General features: G+C 35.4%; 2 protein-coding genes across 3 annotated transcripts; one reads left to right on the top strand and one right to left on the bottom strand.

Annotated features, from left to right (window-relative positions):
- The first annotated feature begins 4 nt into the window (after positions 1-4).
- Positions 5-4175, top strand: LOC147502737 (uncharacterized). Its single transcript, XM_086607586.1, has 5 exons — positions 5-224; positions 308-437; positions 512-712; positions 2799-2966; positions 3499-4175. Exons 1-5 carry the CDS (start codon positions 88-90, stop codon positions 3937-3939), a joined length of 1077 nt encoding a protein of 358 aa, XP_086463712.1. The 5' UTR covers positions 5-87; the 3' UTR covers positions 3940-4175.
- Positions 4176-7668: 3493 nt separating this feature from the next.
- MAP3KA (mitogen-activated protein kinase kinase kinase 3) lies at positions 7669-12952 on the bottom strand. 2 transcript variants are annotated; one of them, XM_086607588.1, is made up of 11 exons: positions 12489-12952; positions 11789-12082; positions 11500-11587; positions 11287-11349; positions 10976-11134; positions 10791-10866; positions 9142-9201; positions 8933-9040; positions 8560-8799; positions 8363-8454; positions 7669-8274 (listed from the first exon to the last, which is right to left on the bottom strand). In XM_086607588.1, exons 4-11 carry the CDS (start codon positions 11298-11300, stop codon positions 8013-8015), a joined length of 1011 nt encoding a protein of 336 aa, XP_086463714.1. In that variant the 5' UTR covers positions 11301-11349; positions 11500-11587; positions 11789-12082; positions 12489-12952; the 3' UTR covers positions 7669-8012. The 2 variants fall into 2 exon arrangements, with proteins under 2 accessions (XP_086463714.1, XP_086463713.1); XM_086607587.1 differs by having other exon boundaries at positions 11789-12103; positions 12489-12926.
- Positions 12953-16548: the final 3596 nt, after the last annotated feature.

Below are 16548 nucleotides of genomic sequence, written 5' to 3' on the forward strand. Positions count from 1 at the left end.
TAACTAGTACAGCCGATATATCAAACATATTCCAGGGACCTAATTTGGTATTATAAAAGCGGTAGCAGCAGGGTTGAAGAGAGAAAGATGTCTCGAACGATGATAGTGCAGCCAGTTGGACAGAAGAGACTAACAAACGTGGCAGTAGTCCGATTGAAGAAGCACGGTCTGCGTTTCGAAATCGCTTGCTTCAAAAACAAAGTCCTCTCCTATCGCTCCGGCGTGTAGGCCCTTTCTTTATTACTATTATTTTTTTTATATTATTAACTGTTTTCTAGTGTTGATAAGAAAGATTGGATTTTGACAGAGAGAAAGATTTGGATGAGGTGGTGCAGTCGCACACTGTGTATTCCAATGTATCCAAAGGAGTACTTGCGAAATCAAGAGAGTTGAATTTGGCATTTGGGACTGATGATCATTCCAAAATATGCTTGGAGGTTACTAGTTAAATAATCTATTTCAAAACTGGCCAGAGATATTTCTGTTTTTTCATTCTGTGTATTCATCACAGATTTTGGACAAAGGAGAGCTTCAAGTTGCAGGGAAGGAGAGGGAGTCACAGTTGTCCAGCCAGTTTCGTGATATTGCAACAATTGTCATGCAGAAGACCATCAATCCCGAGACTCAACGTCCCTATACCATTAGCATGATTGAGCGACTTATGCATGAAATTCACTTTGCGGTCGATCCTCATAACAGCTCTAAGAAACAGGTTTCTCTTTTCAGCACTATCACAGTTTTTTTTTTCACTAGAAAATTGAAAGTTCCGATTGTAATATAGTTGTGTAATTTACGTGCCAAGACTAACGAAGATGCCATATGTGTAATTTAAGGTATCTTTTCTAGCTAATTGTTGAATCTGGTTTCCAATAATAGCCGGCGTTTCTGATTGAATATTTGCAAATTTCATGGGTTAATCCCACTTCGTTGGATATTTTTGGGTAGATGGGAAGCATTTTAGAATCTACTTCTCCACTCTAGGAGAAATTCCTCGGGAGAATTCAACCAGGGTTTACGGAAGAAATTTCATTTGAGGATAATAACTGGGGCAAGTGAAACTTCGATATGCTACTTCCCATATCTTCCGTGTAATCAAATAAACTTTTAGATATTGAAAATCTACGTAGGTTTTTATCAAATTTTAGCTCGTTATTCATGCTTCTTTCTACCCAAGCATGATGTGAATGGTATGCTAGGAATGGATTGATCGTCATCATAATCCAAGCCCTTCTCCAACCAACTTGAAGTCGGGAATACCCTTTTCAGCCATTTTATATTATCCAGGTCCCAGCAAATCTTTAAGAACTTGTTCTAGGTATATAATATTATTTCTTCTCAAGTACTTCGGATGACTCATAACCTGTTACTTCTAAAATACTTGTGTTATGTAACGATGAGATGTAAATGCTTATGCATTGTAATTCAAAGGCTTTTTTGGTCAAGTGTATTGTGTACAGAAGATATCTTGAAGTCTGTAGTCCTGCTGAAAATTTTAATCTGAGGTACCTTATTATGCATAACAATAACACATGAACACTGAATGAGTTAAGAGTTGAAATTTTGAGAGAATACTCGTTTTCTCCTCTTCCTTTTCCCTTGTTGTTACTTTCATTTATAAAACTCATGCTACATCTACTCTGTATTTCAAATCGCATCTGTTGATCAAATTCTTTACAGCTTATAATGTTTGAGTGTAGTGATAAAAGAAAATGCTTATAATCAGTGCCGGCTCAACCCTTAGGCGAGTTAGGCGGCCGCCTAAGGCCTCAAATTTGGAAGGCCTCATATTTCCTAATTTATCCACATATTTGTTTATTATTACCTAATTTTATAAAGAAAAAAATACCAAAAAAGGATATGATAGTCAATTTATTTACAAATGGGTTTTCTATCCACGCACTAAATTTCGGAGTGAATTAATGTGGAGTGTATACAATCCAATAGTCCACCGTACAAATGACATCCCGATGTATTAATATGAATCCAATGACTACAAGCGCATAGTAATTTCAGTTTTTGTAGGAGTGTGCTCATTTAATCAAATTGTTTCATTGGAAGAATAAAAACAAATGGAAAATCCCACGTTTAGTGAAAGAATCTCCACATTCTATGCATTTTCTTCTTTTCTATCTTAATTAACTGGTCTTAATTAAAGAAATTGTCATTACACTTCTCTCATTAAATCTTTCTCTCTCACTTGTTCTATTTCACCAATTTCAAGTTTAACCGTTTGTCAATTTCACTTTTGAGTTCTAAACAGTTAATCATCAATTCATCATCTAATACTCACAGTTTTTGTGAAATTTGTTTTGTTTTTGTTTTTTTTATTTCAATATGAATCTATTATTTTATTTATTTATAGTTTTGATGTTTATTTGGTTACGTTCTTGTCGTTTTTTCGTTCGATTTGAGTCATGATACTAGATTTTCGCTCTTAATTTATAATAAAATTGTGAATATACAGTGAACTTTTTTTGGTGATTATAGATGGCCTGAGAAATAAAGGCCTCGCAAATAAAGGCCTCGCCTAAGGCCACACTTTGGCTTGAGCCGGCCCTGCTTATAATGCTCGAGTGTATTAGACTTTTATGAAGAAGAACAACCTTTGTTTTAGTAGTATTTGTCTGCACTTCATGCAGTGTTCTTATTGATAGGAATCTCCCGCTCATGCTTACACGCATGTGACATTATCTAAGCATTTTTATATCTACTTTTTCTGCTTCATCTTTTTATGTTTTTTTTATTGTTCTTACTTGTCAGTTGGATTATTCTTTATGCTGTTAGTGTCTCACCTGCAGGCGTTAGAAGTTATCCGTGAACTTCAGAAGCAATTTCCTATTAAAAGAGCACCAATGAGACTTCGTCTCATCATACCTCAAGAGAAATTTACTTCGCTTTCAGAGAAGCTCAATGCCTGGAAAACTAACATTGTATCAAAGGATGAATCTGGAGAGCATCTATCTGTGGTAAGACCGAGTTATCTAAAACTCCAGAGAATAATCAATAGTGAACGCTTTTACCCTCAAATCCTTTGTATGATATATTTTGGAAATTTAATAAAATATATTCATTTGTCAAAAAAACAAAAAAAAAGAGTAATAATAATGTAAAAATGTAGTTTCTGCTGTAATTTGTTGTTGTTTGATGTGACTTGTGCAAGAGCTTACCACAGTGTCAGTCAAGCTGTGAAGTAAAAAAAACTGATTACTATTTTACTCTGTTAGAAAGAAGTGAGTAGTTGACAAATAAACGTAAAATAAAAAATTTGAACAAATTGAAGTGAACTTAATTAAAAGAATCTATACAATATGTACTATATGTCTATATCTAAACCCACTTCTTGACATTGATTAAAAGAATCTATACAATATGTACCATATATGTCTATATCTAAAATCACTTCTTGACATTGAAGCTAGAAATAAATGCAATCATTTAAGATTTTCAACAACTATCCAGTTCTTCATGCTTAAACCATACACTCTAATCATTGTGCAGGTCTGTGAAATAGAACCTAGTTATTTTCGGGACTGTGATGCCATGGTGAGGAACTTGCAGGGGAGGGTAGAAATACTTGCTGTGTCAGTGCACTTTGAAGGGGATACCAGTGTTGATCACTACGATGATCAAGAAGAATTTTCATCAAGCCACTCTAAGGTTCTCACTGATGCTGTTGTCAAGCTAAGTGAGAAAGTACAGAAGCAAGCTATCTCTGAAGGAAATGGAAGTACTGGAGCCGAGGCTAAGCAGAACAAGTGCAGCACATGCGATGCAGTTATTGGGGATGCCAAACAATACAGAGATCATTTCAAGAGTGAGTGGCACAAGCATAACCTGAAGCGTAAGACCAGGCAACTTCCTCCACTCACAGCAGAAGAATGCATGGCAGACATTGAGCTAGGTGACGTGAAGAATGATTTGAAGGAATATTCATTTTAAGGGTATTACGTAGATGAAAAAACTAGTTTTGTTGCAAGCATATACGATTGTACTCTTGCATTAGACACTATCAATTTGACAGACCGATTTTCATAGAGATGTATAGAAGGATTTGTGTCTTGTTGTGATGTAATTATCATGGAGTAGGCTGACTGCCCTCTTAGATTGGTGTTAATCGTGCTTGATGTTGTCTTTTCTTGTTTACCTTTCTTTTATTGGATGAACGGCTTTGCTGATATTTGTCATACTGACTAACTGACCCCAGGGAAAAGAAACTGCATTTCAAACACTTCGAAAGTATTTTTGGCGTTCCAAGCTCATGTGGACTTGTATTTTGGTGAAGCAAGCTCATGTTGACTTCATGACATGCACATCTAGCTCAATACTCAATTTTTTTTACTCATCAAGACTTACACTTTCTAGCATCTTTAATGCTGTTACGTGCGCTTCTTGTTTTTTTGTCTCTGTCGCTATCGGGTTTTTTTTTGCGCTTCTTGTTTTTTTGTCTCTGTCGCCATCGGGTTTTTTTTTGGATTCTTGACACAGTACAAAATATCACAATATATTACGATAAATATTAAGATTTTAACAAAAAATATATAAATATCATAATATATTTAGAGATAAAACTATAAATATTGATGATATTTTAAGATATTTGATAATATTTTATGTCAGTAATAATTTTATTTAATATTTACTATTATATTTCAAATAAATATAAATTATATATCATAATATATTAAAAAATATTCACAATATTTATGATATTTATTGATATTTTGGATACATCTACAATATTTACATATGAAAAAAAATGTCAAATATCTCTAAAGAGATAAATATATCTACATATCTATAAATCAGAAATTAATATTTTTTTATATCCTGATATTTTACACTATATATTAACATATACTTGCATCTAGATTTCTTTATGGAACTCCACGCCTTTGACATATACTGCCATTACGCATTACGTACATCTAGATTTCTTTATGGAACTCCACGACTCTTTTTGTTTATAAAATAACTCCACGACTCTTAGAATGACTTCACCGACTTAGAATAATTTAAAGAAAAAAAGTGAAAGACACGATTTTGGCATCATGATACTGTGCGTAGCTAGAATGAACAGTGTAGTTTGGCATGATTGGGGAAAATATCTAGTCAAAGACACAGATTTCCTGGAGGCATTTGGAAGGTGTGTAGGCTCTAGGGGACAGTTTGAATTGGTAAGTTTTAAAGACTGCGAATTTAGTAAATAAAAATTAATTTCAAACTTTGGTTGAATTGTTGGAGACCAATTGCTTGAAAAATCGAGCATCTAAGATGATTGGTGTGCAAGCAAAATCTAGTTCACTACAGACTTTTACTAGATGATTTTCCTAATTCTAATGTAAAATATGTTCCGCTAAATTGTGGAAGATACATCATTGAGTAGTTTTCTGTTTAAAATTATAATAATAATAATCTTATTATTTTAATTTACTACTAAACATGCCTGGAGTATTAAAGGTCAGATCTTGTTAGTGATAAAGAACCACGCAGGAATGGCCATTCAATTATCATGTTTCATGTTTCATGTTTCATGCGTAAGAAAGAGACAAGCATGCAAGAGTGCAAAACGTATATTCTCTTGTAACACGATCAAGTCCAAAATTATAAGTTGCTCTTTCATGCATTGTCACCAAATACGGGTTTAAAAACGTTTATTCAGTTTAAAAACCGGTTTTTCAACAAAAATCGTTTTTAAACGCTTTTTAAACCCTTTTTAACGTTTTAAACGTTTCAAGAGATTTTGAAAATCTCGTTTAAAACTTTTTTTTTTTTTTTTTTTTTAAAAGAAAATGCTAGAAAAGAAAAGGGTTTTGGAGTTTCTTTTTGAAGATTAGATTGACTTATTGAGAGACCGTTCTATTTTGCTTTAGACTATTAATAATTTCTTAATTATGCCATTATGGTTGGTAATTAGTAGTATCTTATTTTGAATAGTGTTTTGGCAATGAATCTAAAACTTCTAAGTATTTGGATGAGTAATGATAATTTGATACTTTCATGTATTTGAATTTTCTTTCATTTGTATTATTATTATTTTTATTTTATGTGTCTATTTTTTTTCCCACTTTTATAGAAAATCAAACTCCTTATCTATTATATTATTTATCATCGGTTTTACCGTTTTTTACGTATTATACGTTTTAAACCCGAATTTTTTTTATGCCCCGCTTTTTTACTTTTTTTTCCGCTTTTTCCCCGAGAGGCGTTAGTTTAAAAGCTAACTAAGTTTTTTCAAATACCGCTTTTTAAATTGCACGCATTCTTGGTGACAATGCTTTCATGTGGACTACCTAACAGGTTCATGTGTTGTTTTGCGCTTTGCACCAAGCAAATAAAGCCACTTACATTACCTGCACAAGTTGCAAGAATTATTTTACTTTCTAATTACACATTCTTCAATTTTCTTCTAGAACTTTTCAGGGAAGATAGTTGCTGTGGTCAAATCTATTGAACTTATCCATTGCCACCTAAAATGTAAGAAAACTCTCGATGGTGACTTTTCTCACCTCTGACTCAGTTAGAGGTAGCTCCCCGTTGCTAAAGAAAAAGAAATGGTCATGTATTAGGCACTCATGAAATTGCATTGGTCAGCTTCCGACCCAAGCCCAACAACTAAGTCTACCAGAAATAGCCTAATACACCCCCACCTCAATGCGTATCGGAAGTTTTGTTTTGTAACTGCTTGTACCGGTATCATCTCTCTCGCGAGTTTGTGTTTGGCATTTAAAAAATTTGAGTTTGCATCTAAAGAAATTTCGAGTTTAGCTGTCCAATCTAACCACTGTTAATACAAAATTTGAGTTCGAGTTTGGGTAGAAGATTGGGTTGATTAAACTTGATGACTTCAAACTCAATACAAAGTGTTTTTTTTAATGACTTTAACTCAAATATTACAAATATGATTTCATATTAAACTCAATACAAACTTAATGAGTTAGAGTTTGGGTAGAAGATTGGGTTGATTAAACTTGAGTTTGAATTTGCCCAAACTTGATTAAGTCGTTTCGAGTTTGAGTTTGGGTTGATTAAGTAGAAGTTGATTTTTAAAATAAACATTTTGACAAACAAACCGAATTTTTTAAGTCCAAACCATCCAGCATGTCACCCAAAGAGAGTCTCCAAACAATCCGGCTATGTCGTCCTAGAAATTACCCAAACGATCCCGCCATATCGTCTAGCCAAAAACCCGATAGTTTTGTCTCAAACAACACACAAAGACTGCTTGGAGTGTACACTGAAACGACATGGCGAAACCATACACTCAAACGATATAACGAAACCGTTTGAGTGTATACTTAAACGACATAGCGAGACCATTTGAATATACACTCAAACGATATAACGAAACCGTTTGAGTGTATACTTAAACGACATAGCGAGACCATTTGAATATACACTCAAACGATCCAAAGGTTTCATTATAATGAGACGGGTTGAATTGGTTATTAGGCCTAGATTTTGATGGCAAACTTGTAATATTTTTTTTTTGGATTGCCCAATCCAATTTTAGGAGTGCCCAATTAAACTACCAAAAGAAATATTAAAGAAGTTATTTTACATTGCTGCAGATGAATGTCGTACGTTGCTTTTGCAAACTACACCCTACCTATTAAAAGATGGCTTCTGAAAATGTCATTTTTTACGTCTCTCAGATAATTACACCCAATAAAACAAAACCTTTCTTTCTTACAAAATAACTATTCGGTAAATGTATATTTACAATGATTTAACAAAGAAGAGAAATGCTTACAAAAAGAACAAATCCCTGCTGCCTTATAATCCTTCTTGATATAATTCCACGAAACTTCCTCAAGTAACCCACAAGAATAATCCAAGGGTCCTTGCTATACTCCACTTGTTTGAACAGGAATGATAAAGAGTTTCTCAGCCAACTACACTTTCAAGGTTGTAGTCATTGTATGGATATGAACTTCCTCAGTACAATATACAGTGTTAACCCACGAGGTAAAAACGTGTGATTAAGACAAAAGTGTGTTCTTCATATAAGTTCCTCAAAAGTGTGTTCCTGCTCTTGGGGATCCACCAGGTGTTTGGGATCTAAGTTGGGGAATGTCTACCCACTGATCAGTAGGATAGTTCATGTATTGCCTTGAGGACATGAACAACTGATCAGTTGTGCCATAACTACTTTGTCCCGCCAACATATAAGAGGGAGGAGGAGACAAGAAACAGCTCCTGTGTGCTGGACCATATTGTCGTAATGGACTTGAAGAGGGAGACACAGGCAAAGACATGTTCATTCTCAAACCATCCCTGTGGATAAATAACGATTCAGAATCTCTCCAAGGGTTTGAAATCCAAAGAATAGACTGTTCTAAATGATTTACGACAGAAATGTTACCTTGGGTTCTTCAAACCTCTGGAAGATGTAACCAAAGGTTTAACTCTGTATGCTCCATCCCGAGATTTGATGGAATAAAAGTCAGCTGCTGTCTGCTTGACAGTATCAAGTATTAAGGTCAGTTGAAAAAGTAATAACAATTACCAAAGGAAAAACAAACCATAAAACAGTTGGTTTGAGTAGCGTGAAGACTTTACCCCTGCACGGCTTCCATCAGATGAAGAAGGAAAGACGTCACTAACTGTATTGGTCTTTGGAACTCTTGCTGTTGCAGATTGGTCTCGAATAAAAGGATGATCCAATAACTGTGCAGCAGTAGGACGTGCAGATGGATCCCGTTGGAGGCAGAGTTTCAAAAATCTCTTCGCATCATTAGAAAGGTGATCAGGGATTTCAGGAATATCTTTGCTGTTTCCAATTTTAAATATTGCTGCCACCTGTATAGTAACACAAAATGTTCAAATTACTTGCAACAAATTAACTAACTTAAACAACAGTTTCTCTATGCATTAATTTTTCTGAAACATAAATAATGTTGGTCGACTGGTATATGGAAATCTGATATCTTACCCCTTCAAATTGGCTCCAAGGTGGTTTTGAAGTTGCCATCTCAAGTATTGTACATCCTAGACTCCAAATATCCACTGCAAGGCTGTATCCACTAATATTCATAATGACCTGGATTTATTGCATGTGTCAGAAAAAGGAAGTGATGAGTAATATATACACGGAAAGGGCAAAATAGGTAAAGGGAAACATAACATTTTAAACTTAAATACCTCCGGGGCCATCCAATAGGGGCTTCCTTTAAATGAGAGTATTGAGGTATGGGACGTAACCTGGCCACGAAAAGAAAAAGAAGAAGAATCAGCTACTGTCTTTGGGACCCTCATAACGTCCAGATTTCAAAGCCAATAACACTAGCAAGAAACGTCTTAAATGTGAGATCCAGCTAAAAGCCAATTGGCAAAGAGTGGAGATCCCCTAAGACTTATATATTGTCAGGCACTAGATATTCGATATGGGATTATAAATCTCAACACCCACTCCTTACGTACAAGGTATCTTGAGCCAAACAGGTGAACATATTTAGAATGGGTGACAAGGAGTACATAGGCCTCCAGGCCAGAGAAGTAGTATGCGCCAATACATTCTTAAATTTGGGCATCCAACTCAAAACCAATTGGCAATGAGTGGAGAAGCCCCAAGACTTATATATTTTTATGCAAAGCTTTAGATACCCGATATGGGATTATAAATCTCACAAAACATGTAAACCTCAGTTTTCAGTTGACAAACAACAGAACATAGAATCACAACTAAGAGCCAGCTACTCCAGTCAAGAACAGTTCCTTGATTATATTTATGTTATATCTACAAGGTCCTTTTCCACACCCTCGCACATACCAGACCCACTCCCACCTTTATCTTTTCACTGCCAAGTGCCAACCCACACCCCACTCGCACTCACATCCATAGCGGTCTTCCGCTTATACAACTAGTCCCCCTCCATCTCACTGTGCACTTTCCACTTCATGCAAATACTCCAAGTTTCTACAGCAAATGAAGCGACTAGACCTAAAATTCTCGGGTTAAAGAGCAAATTTATATCTCAGATAAAATTTATCATCCAGAAACCAAATATAAAAAAAATCACCAAATATAATTTGGCAGGTGAGTGGTGAGTGGTGAGTGGTGAGTGGTGAGCGCTGTAAGAAAAGGAGAGGTGATGACTAGAATGTCAATATACGAGTTGACATTTATCTGAATGGTCTACGGTCTACCTAGTTTTTTTTTAGCTAAAGGTAATTGTATTGAATAGCCAAAGTGAAACGTGTTACAAACGAAAAAAATGAAGTAAGAAAATAGTTGCATATGCTGAAGCATACCAACTATACAGAGAATACATCCTAACAAGCAAGACCCTCATCCTACAAATCTGTAGTAAGTAAGGCCTTCATGTTCTACTCTTTTGAGAAAGTCTGGCCTAGAGCTTCACCACTGGTTGATCCCTTTGTCCAGCTGCCCTCCCTTCCTTGCACAAGCATCAGCAGCAAAGTTAACTTCTCGCCAAGTACTAGTAAACATTATCCACTGGAGTTGGTCCTTGAGTTGATTCCATAATGCTTTCACCTTCCAATGAACCATATTGTCTCGAAAAGCTTTCACTGCTGAAACAGAATCTGATTCGACCTACCCAGTGGCTAGTGCTTATTTCTCATTTTCCAAAATCCTTTAGGAGTAATTTCTAGGCAATGCATATTTGTAGCATGCATCCTTTAATATAATATAGCATTACACTTCAATTATGAGTACTTCACTAGGCAGCACATGTCATCGAGAGAACTTCCTATCATTAACATTCATTTTTAGTAGGTTTTCCTCCAAAATAATTTATTAATGTCAAATATAGAGAAATGGCACATACATGTTTAGCCATGCCAAAGTCTGCGAGCTTAATTTCACCGTCAGGACCAACCAGTATGTTTGCTCCTTTAATATCCCTGCCAGGAGAGACCCATTACACTAAAATTAAGTATAGCAGTGAGAGGAAGCGGAATGACCAAGTAAGAGATAGTGTTGGCAACTTGAAGTGGAGTAATCGACGTGTACCTGTGTACTGTATTCCTCCCATGTAAGTAGGCAAGACCTAAAAGGATTTGCCTGGTGTAATTTTGAATAACTGGTTCTCCGAATGGACCATACTCCTGGAGTAATTTGTGGATGGAGCCCCCAGTGACATACTCCAAAAACTGATAGTGTATCTTCTCCCTGTAAAATTGAAATTACGTCAGTTGACATTATTATACAAATTTCATGGTCTATGACTGACCGAACAGAGAATTTTTAGATAGTAAATTGTACAGCAGGTATTAACATGGGTCTCAAGGTCAGAATTTTCACTTTTCACAATCAGCACTTACCAGCTCGCTTCCATAGTATTGAACAATGTTTGGATGTGAAAGCTGACCAAGCAATGATATCTCCTGATTATACCATTAAAATTTGATTCAACAAAGATTTCAGTCAAGAGGCTAAGAATGAAACACATCAAAAGGTGCTAAAACCCAAATTTTTCTAAGAAAGAAGAGAAGCACTACAACTTTGGGTGACCAGAAAAAGGAAGTTAGCCAAACCTGGTTCAATTGTTTGAGGCATTCTTTTGAGTTCTGATCATCGGATATAAGTCTGACTTCCTTTATCGCACACATTTTACCCTTTTCACTGTTAATTTAAAGTAGGAAACAAAAAAAGTAAGAACTAAGTCATTTTTCCACATCTTTGCCAAAAAGAGTATAAAAGTTTGTTATACTACAAAATTAAGTACTACCAGTACTTAAAAGGTGTTTAATGCTAGGTCAATATATGAAGGAACGAGACAACTCTACAGATTGGATGTTATAAAAGAATAGGGTTGAATGGTACCTGTTAAATCCAACATAAACGTGACCAAAGGTTCCCCTTCCGAGAAGCTTTCCCTTTTTCCATTTTGATCGAAAACATTGTGAGTTCTCATTGCCTCCACTGCTACTGATGGAGGAAGGACAGGAAGACTTGGTAGGAGAACCTGGAGGAAGCGGAAGCGGATGACATGGACTTCTCCCATCTTCTTGGTTTCCTGTTCCAGACTCTAGATTCATCACAGACATCCGGTGGTGCAAGGGTGACATTGCTTTTGGACTTCTTGCTCTTGGGCTAAACTTGTTTTCTGTACGTCCTCTATGGTCACAACACGTATTTCTGTAAGAAACAAAATATTGAAATTTCTTCTCATGAAAATAGCTACAAATTTGGAATTTCAACTACTCAACAGGATCTTGAAGCAGGAATGGTTCTGCATGAATTGCTAAATAAAAACAAATAAAAAGAGAAACCTAGTCAACTTCTATGAAAAGCAAATGTTCTAGATTCCAAAATAAAAGCTTAAAACTTTCTTATCCAATATACAATGTTTCAGAAACATAGGAATCCAATAACACAAATTAAATAAGACATACAAGAACTACTAAGAAACCAAACATACCTAACTTGGGAATAATCTTTGAATACTCATTGAAACAAATGAAACCATTAAAATAACTTATCAAATAAACCAAAATCATGAAACAAGCTAAAAAAAACCAACCTGTAATGACTAGTGAATCCAAAATCATGAGATATTGGTTCATCAGAAGAACCAGATGAACTAACACTAGAAACAGAAACAGACCCAGACCCAGATCCTAAAACAACAGCAGCAGCAGCAGCTTGTTCATGAACAAAATTATTTGGAGCTGAAGAAAAAGATGGTCTGGGTAAAGGATGACCCTTTTTCTTCCTTTTCTCTAAATCAGAATCAAATGAAGAAGCACCAGTTATAACTGAACAAGCAGTTCTGGCTGCAGTTTCATCAAAGCTTTTGGCTTTACCTCTTTTCTCTTCATTTCTAATTGAATTATTATGAGGATGGTGTTCTTTGTTTGTTTTTGGTGTTTTTTTTCCCCACCAAGCAGGCAGGCATTTTTTTTTTTCCAATGGGCAGCTCAACGAGAAGAAGAAGAAGAGTTTTTTTTTTGAGAGTTGTGAAGAAGAAGAAGAAGAAATGAGGACAGAGAAAAAAAAATTAATAATAATAATAAACAAAAAACACTTTGCTGCTACAGTGAGTGAAAGACAGCTCAGCTATTTGAAGCCGGCGGCCGGTGGTTGGATTAATACCACCTGCTGACGTGGCATCATATATGATTGGTTCAGATGTCATGCTCAGAAGTTTAACAGTGGAATGTGACACGTGGCATGTATGTATGGATGCATGCATTTATACTGAAGGCAAAGAGTGTTTGGAATAGAGAATCTTTATTGGAGTTTGTGACCGTGTTTGTACTACTATGAATAAATAAATGGTAATAAATTGTGTTTTAGTTTTTGTACATAAAGTTTTTTATTTACATGCTTGTTTGTAATCTCTTAATTCTTAATGTTGTTAGATTGTCGGTAACTACTCCTGTTTTTTTTGTTTAAGACTATTTGGTGTTTTTGCAACTCTTAATTCTTTAATGTTGTGAAATTGTCGGTAACTCCTATTTGTGTTTGAGACTGTTTGGTGCTACACCAACTTCTAAGAAATGCAAATGTCTTTTGAGTGTTTTGATTCTAGAATTAGAAGTTTTAGGTATCAAGTGAGAAATTAAAACTCTTATGTTATAATGAGTTGAGAATGAGAATATAGAAAAAGAAACAAATTTGAACTCTAAAATTTTAGGAGATTATATAATGAGGTTTGGAGCTCTTTGGGAGAGTTTTTGTAATAAAGCACATTTTACTTGTGACGAATTAAGTAATGTTGCAAATGAGATCAAATGGCTACGTATCACTGTAAATCTAACTCATCTTTCTCTTCACTGAATTCTTTGAATTGTTGAGTAATCTATTCAACCGTGGTATTGAGAAACAATAATAGTCAGAGAAGTGACTCAAAATTATTGTTTATTATTATTATCATTAGTAAAGAACTAGGAATGTTATTAACTCAAATTTTTGCGATAAGAGTGAAGAAATCTGACTAGGTTTGTTACAACTTAAACTTAGTACTTACAAACCAGGTCAAAGAATGAGAATCATATAAGGTTCCCTATCTTAAAAAAACACAAAATAATTAAAAAACAAAGAAATGAAAAAAATGTGATTTATAATTTTGTGTCATCGGTTTACCTTTTGAGAGGAGATAAGAAACCTTTTCAATCGCTTTTCAATTGTTTGCCATCCATCTTATATTTATACTTTACACATGCTTTGCTTTTTAATAGTCTTTTTGTCCATGCACGTGAAAACGAGTAATTTTGCCTTATGGTTCATTTTTATATATTTGGGTCCCATACTCCAATTTGCATTTTCTTTTTGTTTGAGTTGGGTAAAACGATGCAACAATTAGTGCGATGGTTCCGCCAAGTTGCAATATCTTTTGGAAATTTCATATGAGCCCCCCCATGTCATATGTGTCGTTTTTGTGATAACGGCTTGAGGTAGTGTTATTATGCCAAAATTTTATCGAGATTCGTATGATTACCTTTTCATTGTCTCTATGTCGATGGTGTGATTAGGACTTGAGGTAGTGTTATTATCGCGAAATCTCATTGAGTTGTTTGATAACATACATTTTTAGAACATATATTGAAGCCTTGAAGGAAGATCTGGGCTACCACAAGGATATCCCTATAGGGATGAGTGTTTTGAGACTATTGGATTTGAGATCCAACGGTCCGAAAATCAAAAACAAAAAGAAAAAGAGAAAATATGGATTTGTTTTTTATTTTCGGACCGTTAGATCTCGGATCCAACGGTCTCGGCTGGCGTCCCTATAGGGATATCCTCGTGGTAGACGAACTCAGGAAGAAATCTTTCCTTACTTATTATCCAAGTAAGTAACAGAAGGTTTTAGTCAATTCATTTTGCGTCAGACGTTATCTATCAATTTGTCAACTAGTGGCGCTGCTTGCATGGGCTGAGCCATAGCCCAACGGACTTTTAACCTTTTAGTAGGCTTTTAGTTGGGCTTCTCTTGAACCTGTATTAGGCGATCCTAGATTATTCATGGGGTTTGTTCAAAGTTGCTGAAATTTGCAGGGAGCTCTGAGCAAACTTAAGCCAAGGAGGGTTGAGCAACATCAGGCACAGGTGGCATGCAGCTGTGATTGGTTATTCATTCCTCTTTATGTCTTTACAATGTAGTGAATAGAAGTAATAGAGATGAAAAAGGAAAAGTTTCACCTCTTACGGGCTTAACTGACGTGTGCTTGCAGTCTTGCACCATGCTGGTGCGAGAACGCAAATAAGCTAGCCTATGAATGAAAGAGTAGCATATAGTTTTTTTTTTTGGTAATTAGAGTAGCATATAGTTACCCTCCCTTTGAGCACATTTGAGGTGTAGTTTCTTGACATTTTCTCCAAAGATATTGCTACTTCTGAAAATCAATATAGTTGACTACAATGCTATGAAGGTATCAAAGTATGGATGCATGTTGGCGTGCCAATAATCATAACTTGTGAGCTCAAGAGTGAAGACTTAAAGAAGACGATAGAATTTGACCTGTTAAGTCAACGGAGCAAATTTATTGTGATGAGGAAAGCGATATTGACCGCCACCTGAATAATTTAAGATATACATGATCGATTCTCCCTTTATCTGTATTTCTCCTCCCACTAACACAACACTGACGTACGTTGTACGCAAGGCACGTATGGCTGCCGTCAATCAGTCAATGGAGGTCAATAACCTTCGCCACACACAGCACGTCAACCCTACAGTACAGTAAACAATTTTTTTAGGTTCTAATAATTGTTGAGATTAAGACTAATACTGCATATAAAATGTATAGTAGCTTTCTACCACTTTAAGATTGGGACAATGGATCACTGTGCCCGTGAGCTGAGACTAATCTCTGTTTCCTATGTTTTTTTAGCAAAAAAACATCACAGTTTGACGTTATAAGGCTAAGTCCAATACTACAGCAAAACACCAAATGTGACAGAAAATTATGAATCAATGGTGTGCCAAAACATCAACAAGTCAATGAAAAAATTACCTATATATAGGTCAAAATGCACGTCACTTGGAATGACGGATACAAAACAAGGCCCACAAAATTGATTTTCAAATATCTATTTTATTTTAGGCGAATTATTTTTTTATTCTTAGAGGAGAGAGGTGAGAGGTGAGAGGAAGGGACAAAATGGGGAGCTGGGAAGTTAAAATATATATGGCAAACGCCAGGCGGCCTACAATTTCAATTAATTTTTCTCACACACGCCATACTCACTGGCGGGCAGTGGAATAACCATTGGGTCACTAAATGCCAACCCACTAACACTAACCACTTTTAATTGTGATTTGGTGTTTTAGAGCACCAAACCGTTGGACTCGGTCATTCATTACGGATATTCTAAGTTTGTAACTACGGTCATTCATTACACGGAAATGCTTCTATAAATAAAGTAAAAGATGAGATTCCAGTGACACTGGAAGGGAGTGCTTCACTGCTTCAGTAATGTCATATAAATTATTAATTTTTAGTTTTGTAGAAATTGCATCTCTCAAGTACAAGCAACATTCTCCGGTCCAAACTTCAGATTAATTGGTTTATTCACGTTAGAATATGTACCGTCCTCAAAGTCCAAATCTACAAATTCAGAAAAAGTGTACAAGAAGG

This window comes from Coptis chinensis, chromosome 4, assembly GCF_015680905.1.
Source record: "Coptis chinensis isolate HL-2020 chromosome 4, ASM1568090v1, whole genome shotgun sequence".
In the NCBI taxonomy this organism is placed as follows: Eukaryota; Viridiplantae; Streptophyta; class Magnoliopsida; order Ranunculales; family Ranunculaceae; genus Coptis; species Coptis chinensis.

Excerpts from the sequence above, each read along its gene's own strand:
- LOC147502737 (XM_086607586.1), top strand. The coding sequence starts at position 88 with ATGTCTCGAACGATGATAGTGCAGCCAGTTGGACAGAAGAGACTAACA. Across the intron at positions 438-511 it reads ATTCCAAAATATGCTTGGAG|ATTTTGGACAAAGGAGAGCT; the intron begins GTTACTAGTTAA and ends TATTCATCACAG. Across the intron at positions 713-2,798 it reads ATAACAGCTCTAAGAAACAG|GCGTTAGAAGTTATCCGTGA; the intron begins GTTTCTCTTTTC and ends TCTCACCTGCAG.
- MAP3KA (XM_086607588.1), bottom strand. Across the intron at positions 9,202-10,790 it reads ACTTTGGCATGGCTAAACAT|GTTACGTCCCATACCTCAAT; the intron begins GTATGTGCCATT and ends TTTCGTGGCCAG. Across the intron at positions 9,041-9,141 it reads CCTATTGGATGGCCCCGGAG|GTCATTATGAATATTAGTGG; the intron begins GTATTTAAGTTT and ends CAATAAATCCAG.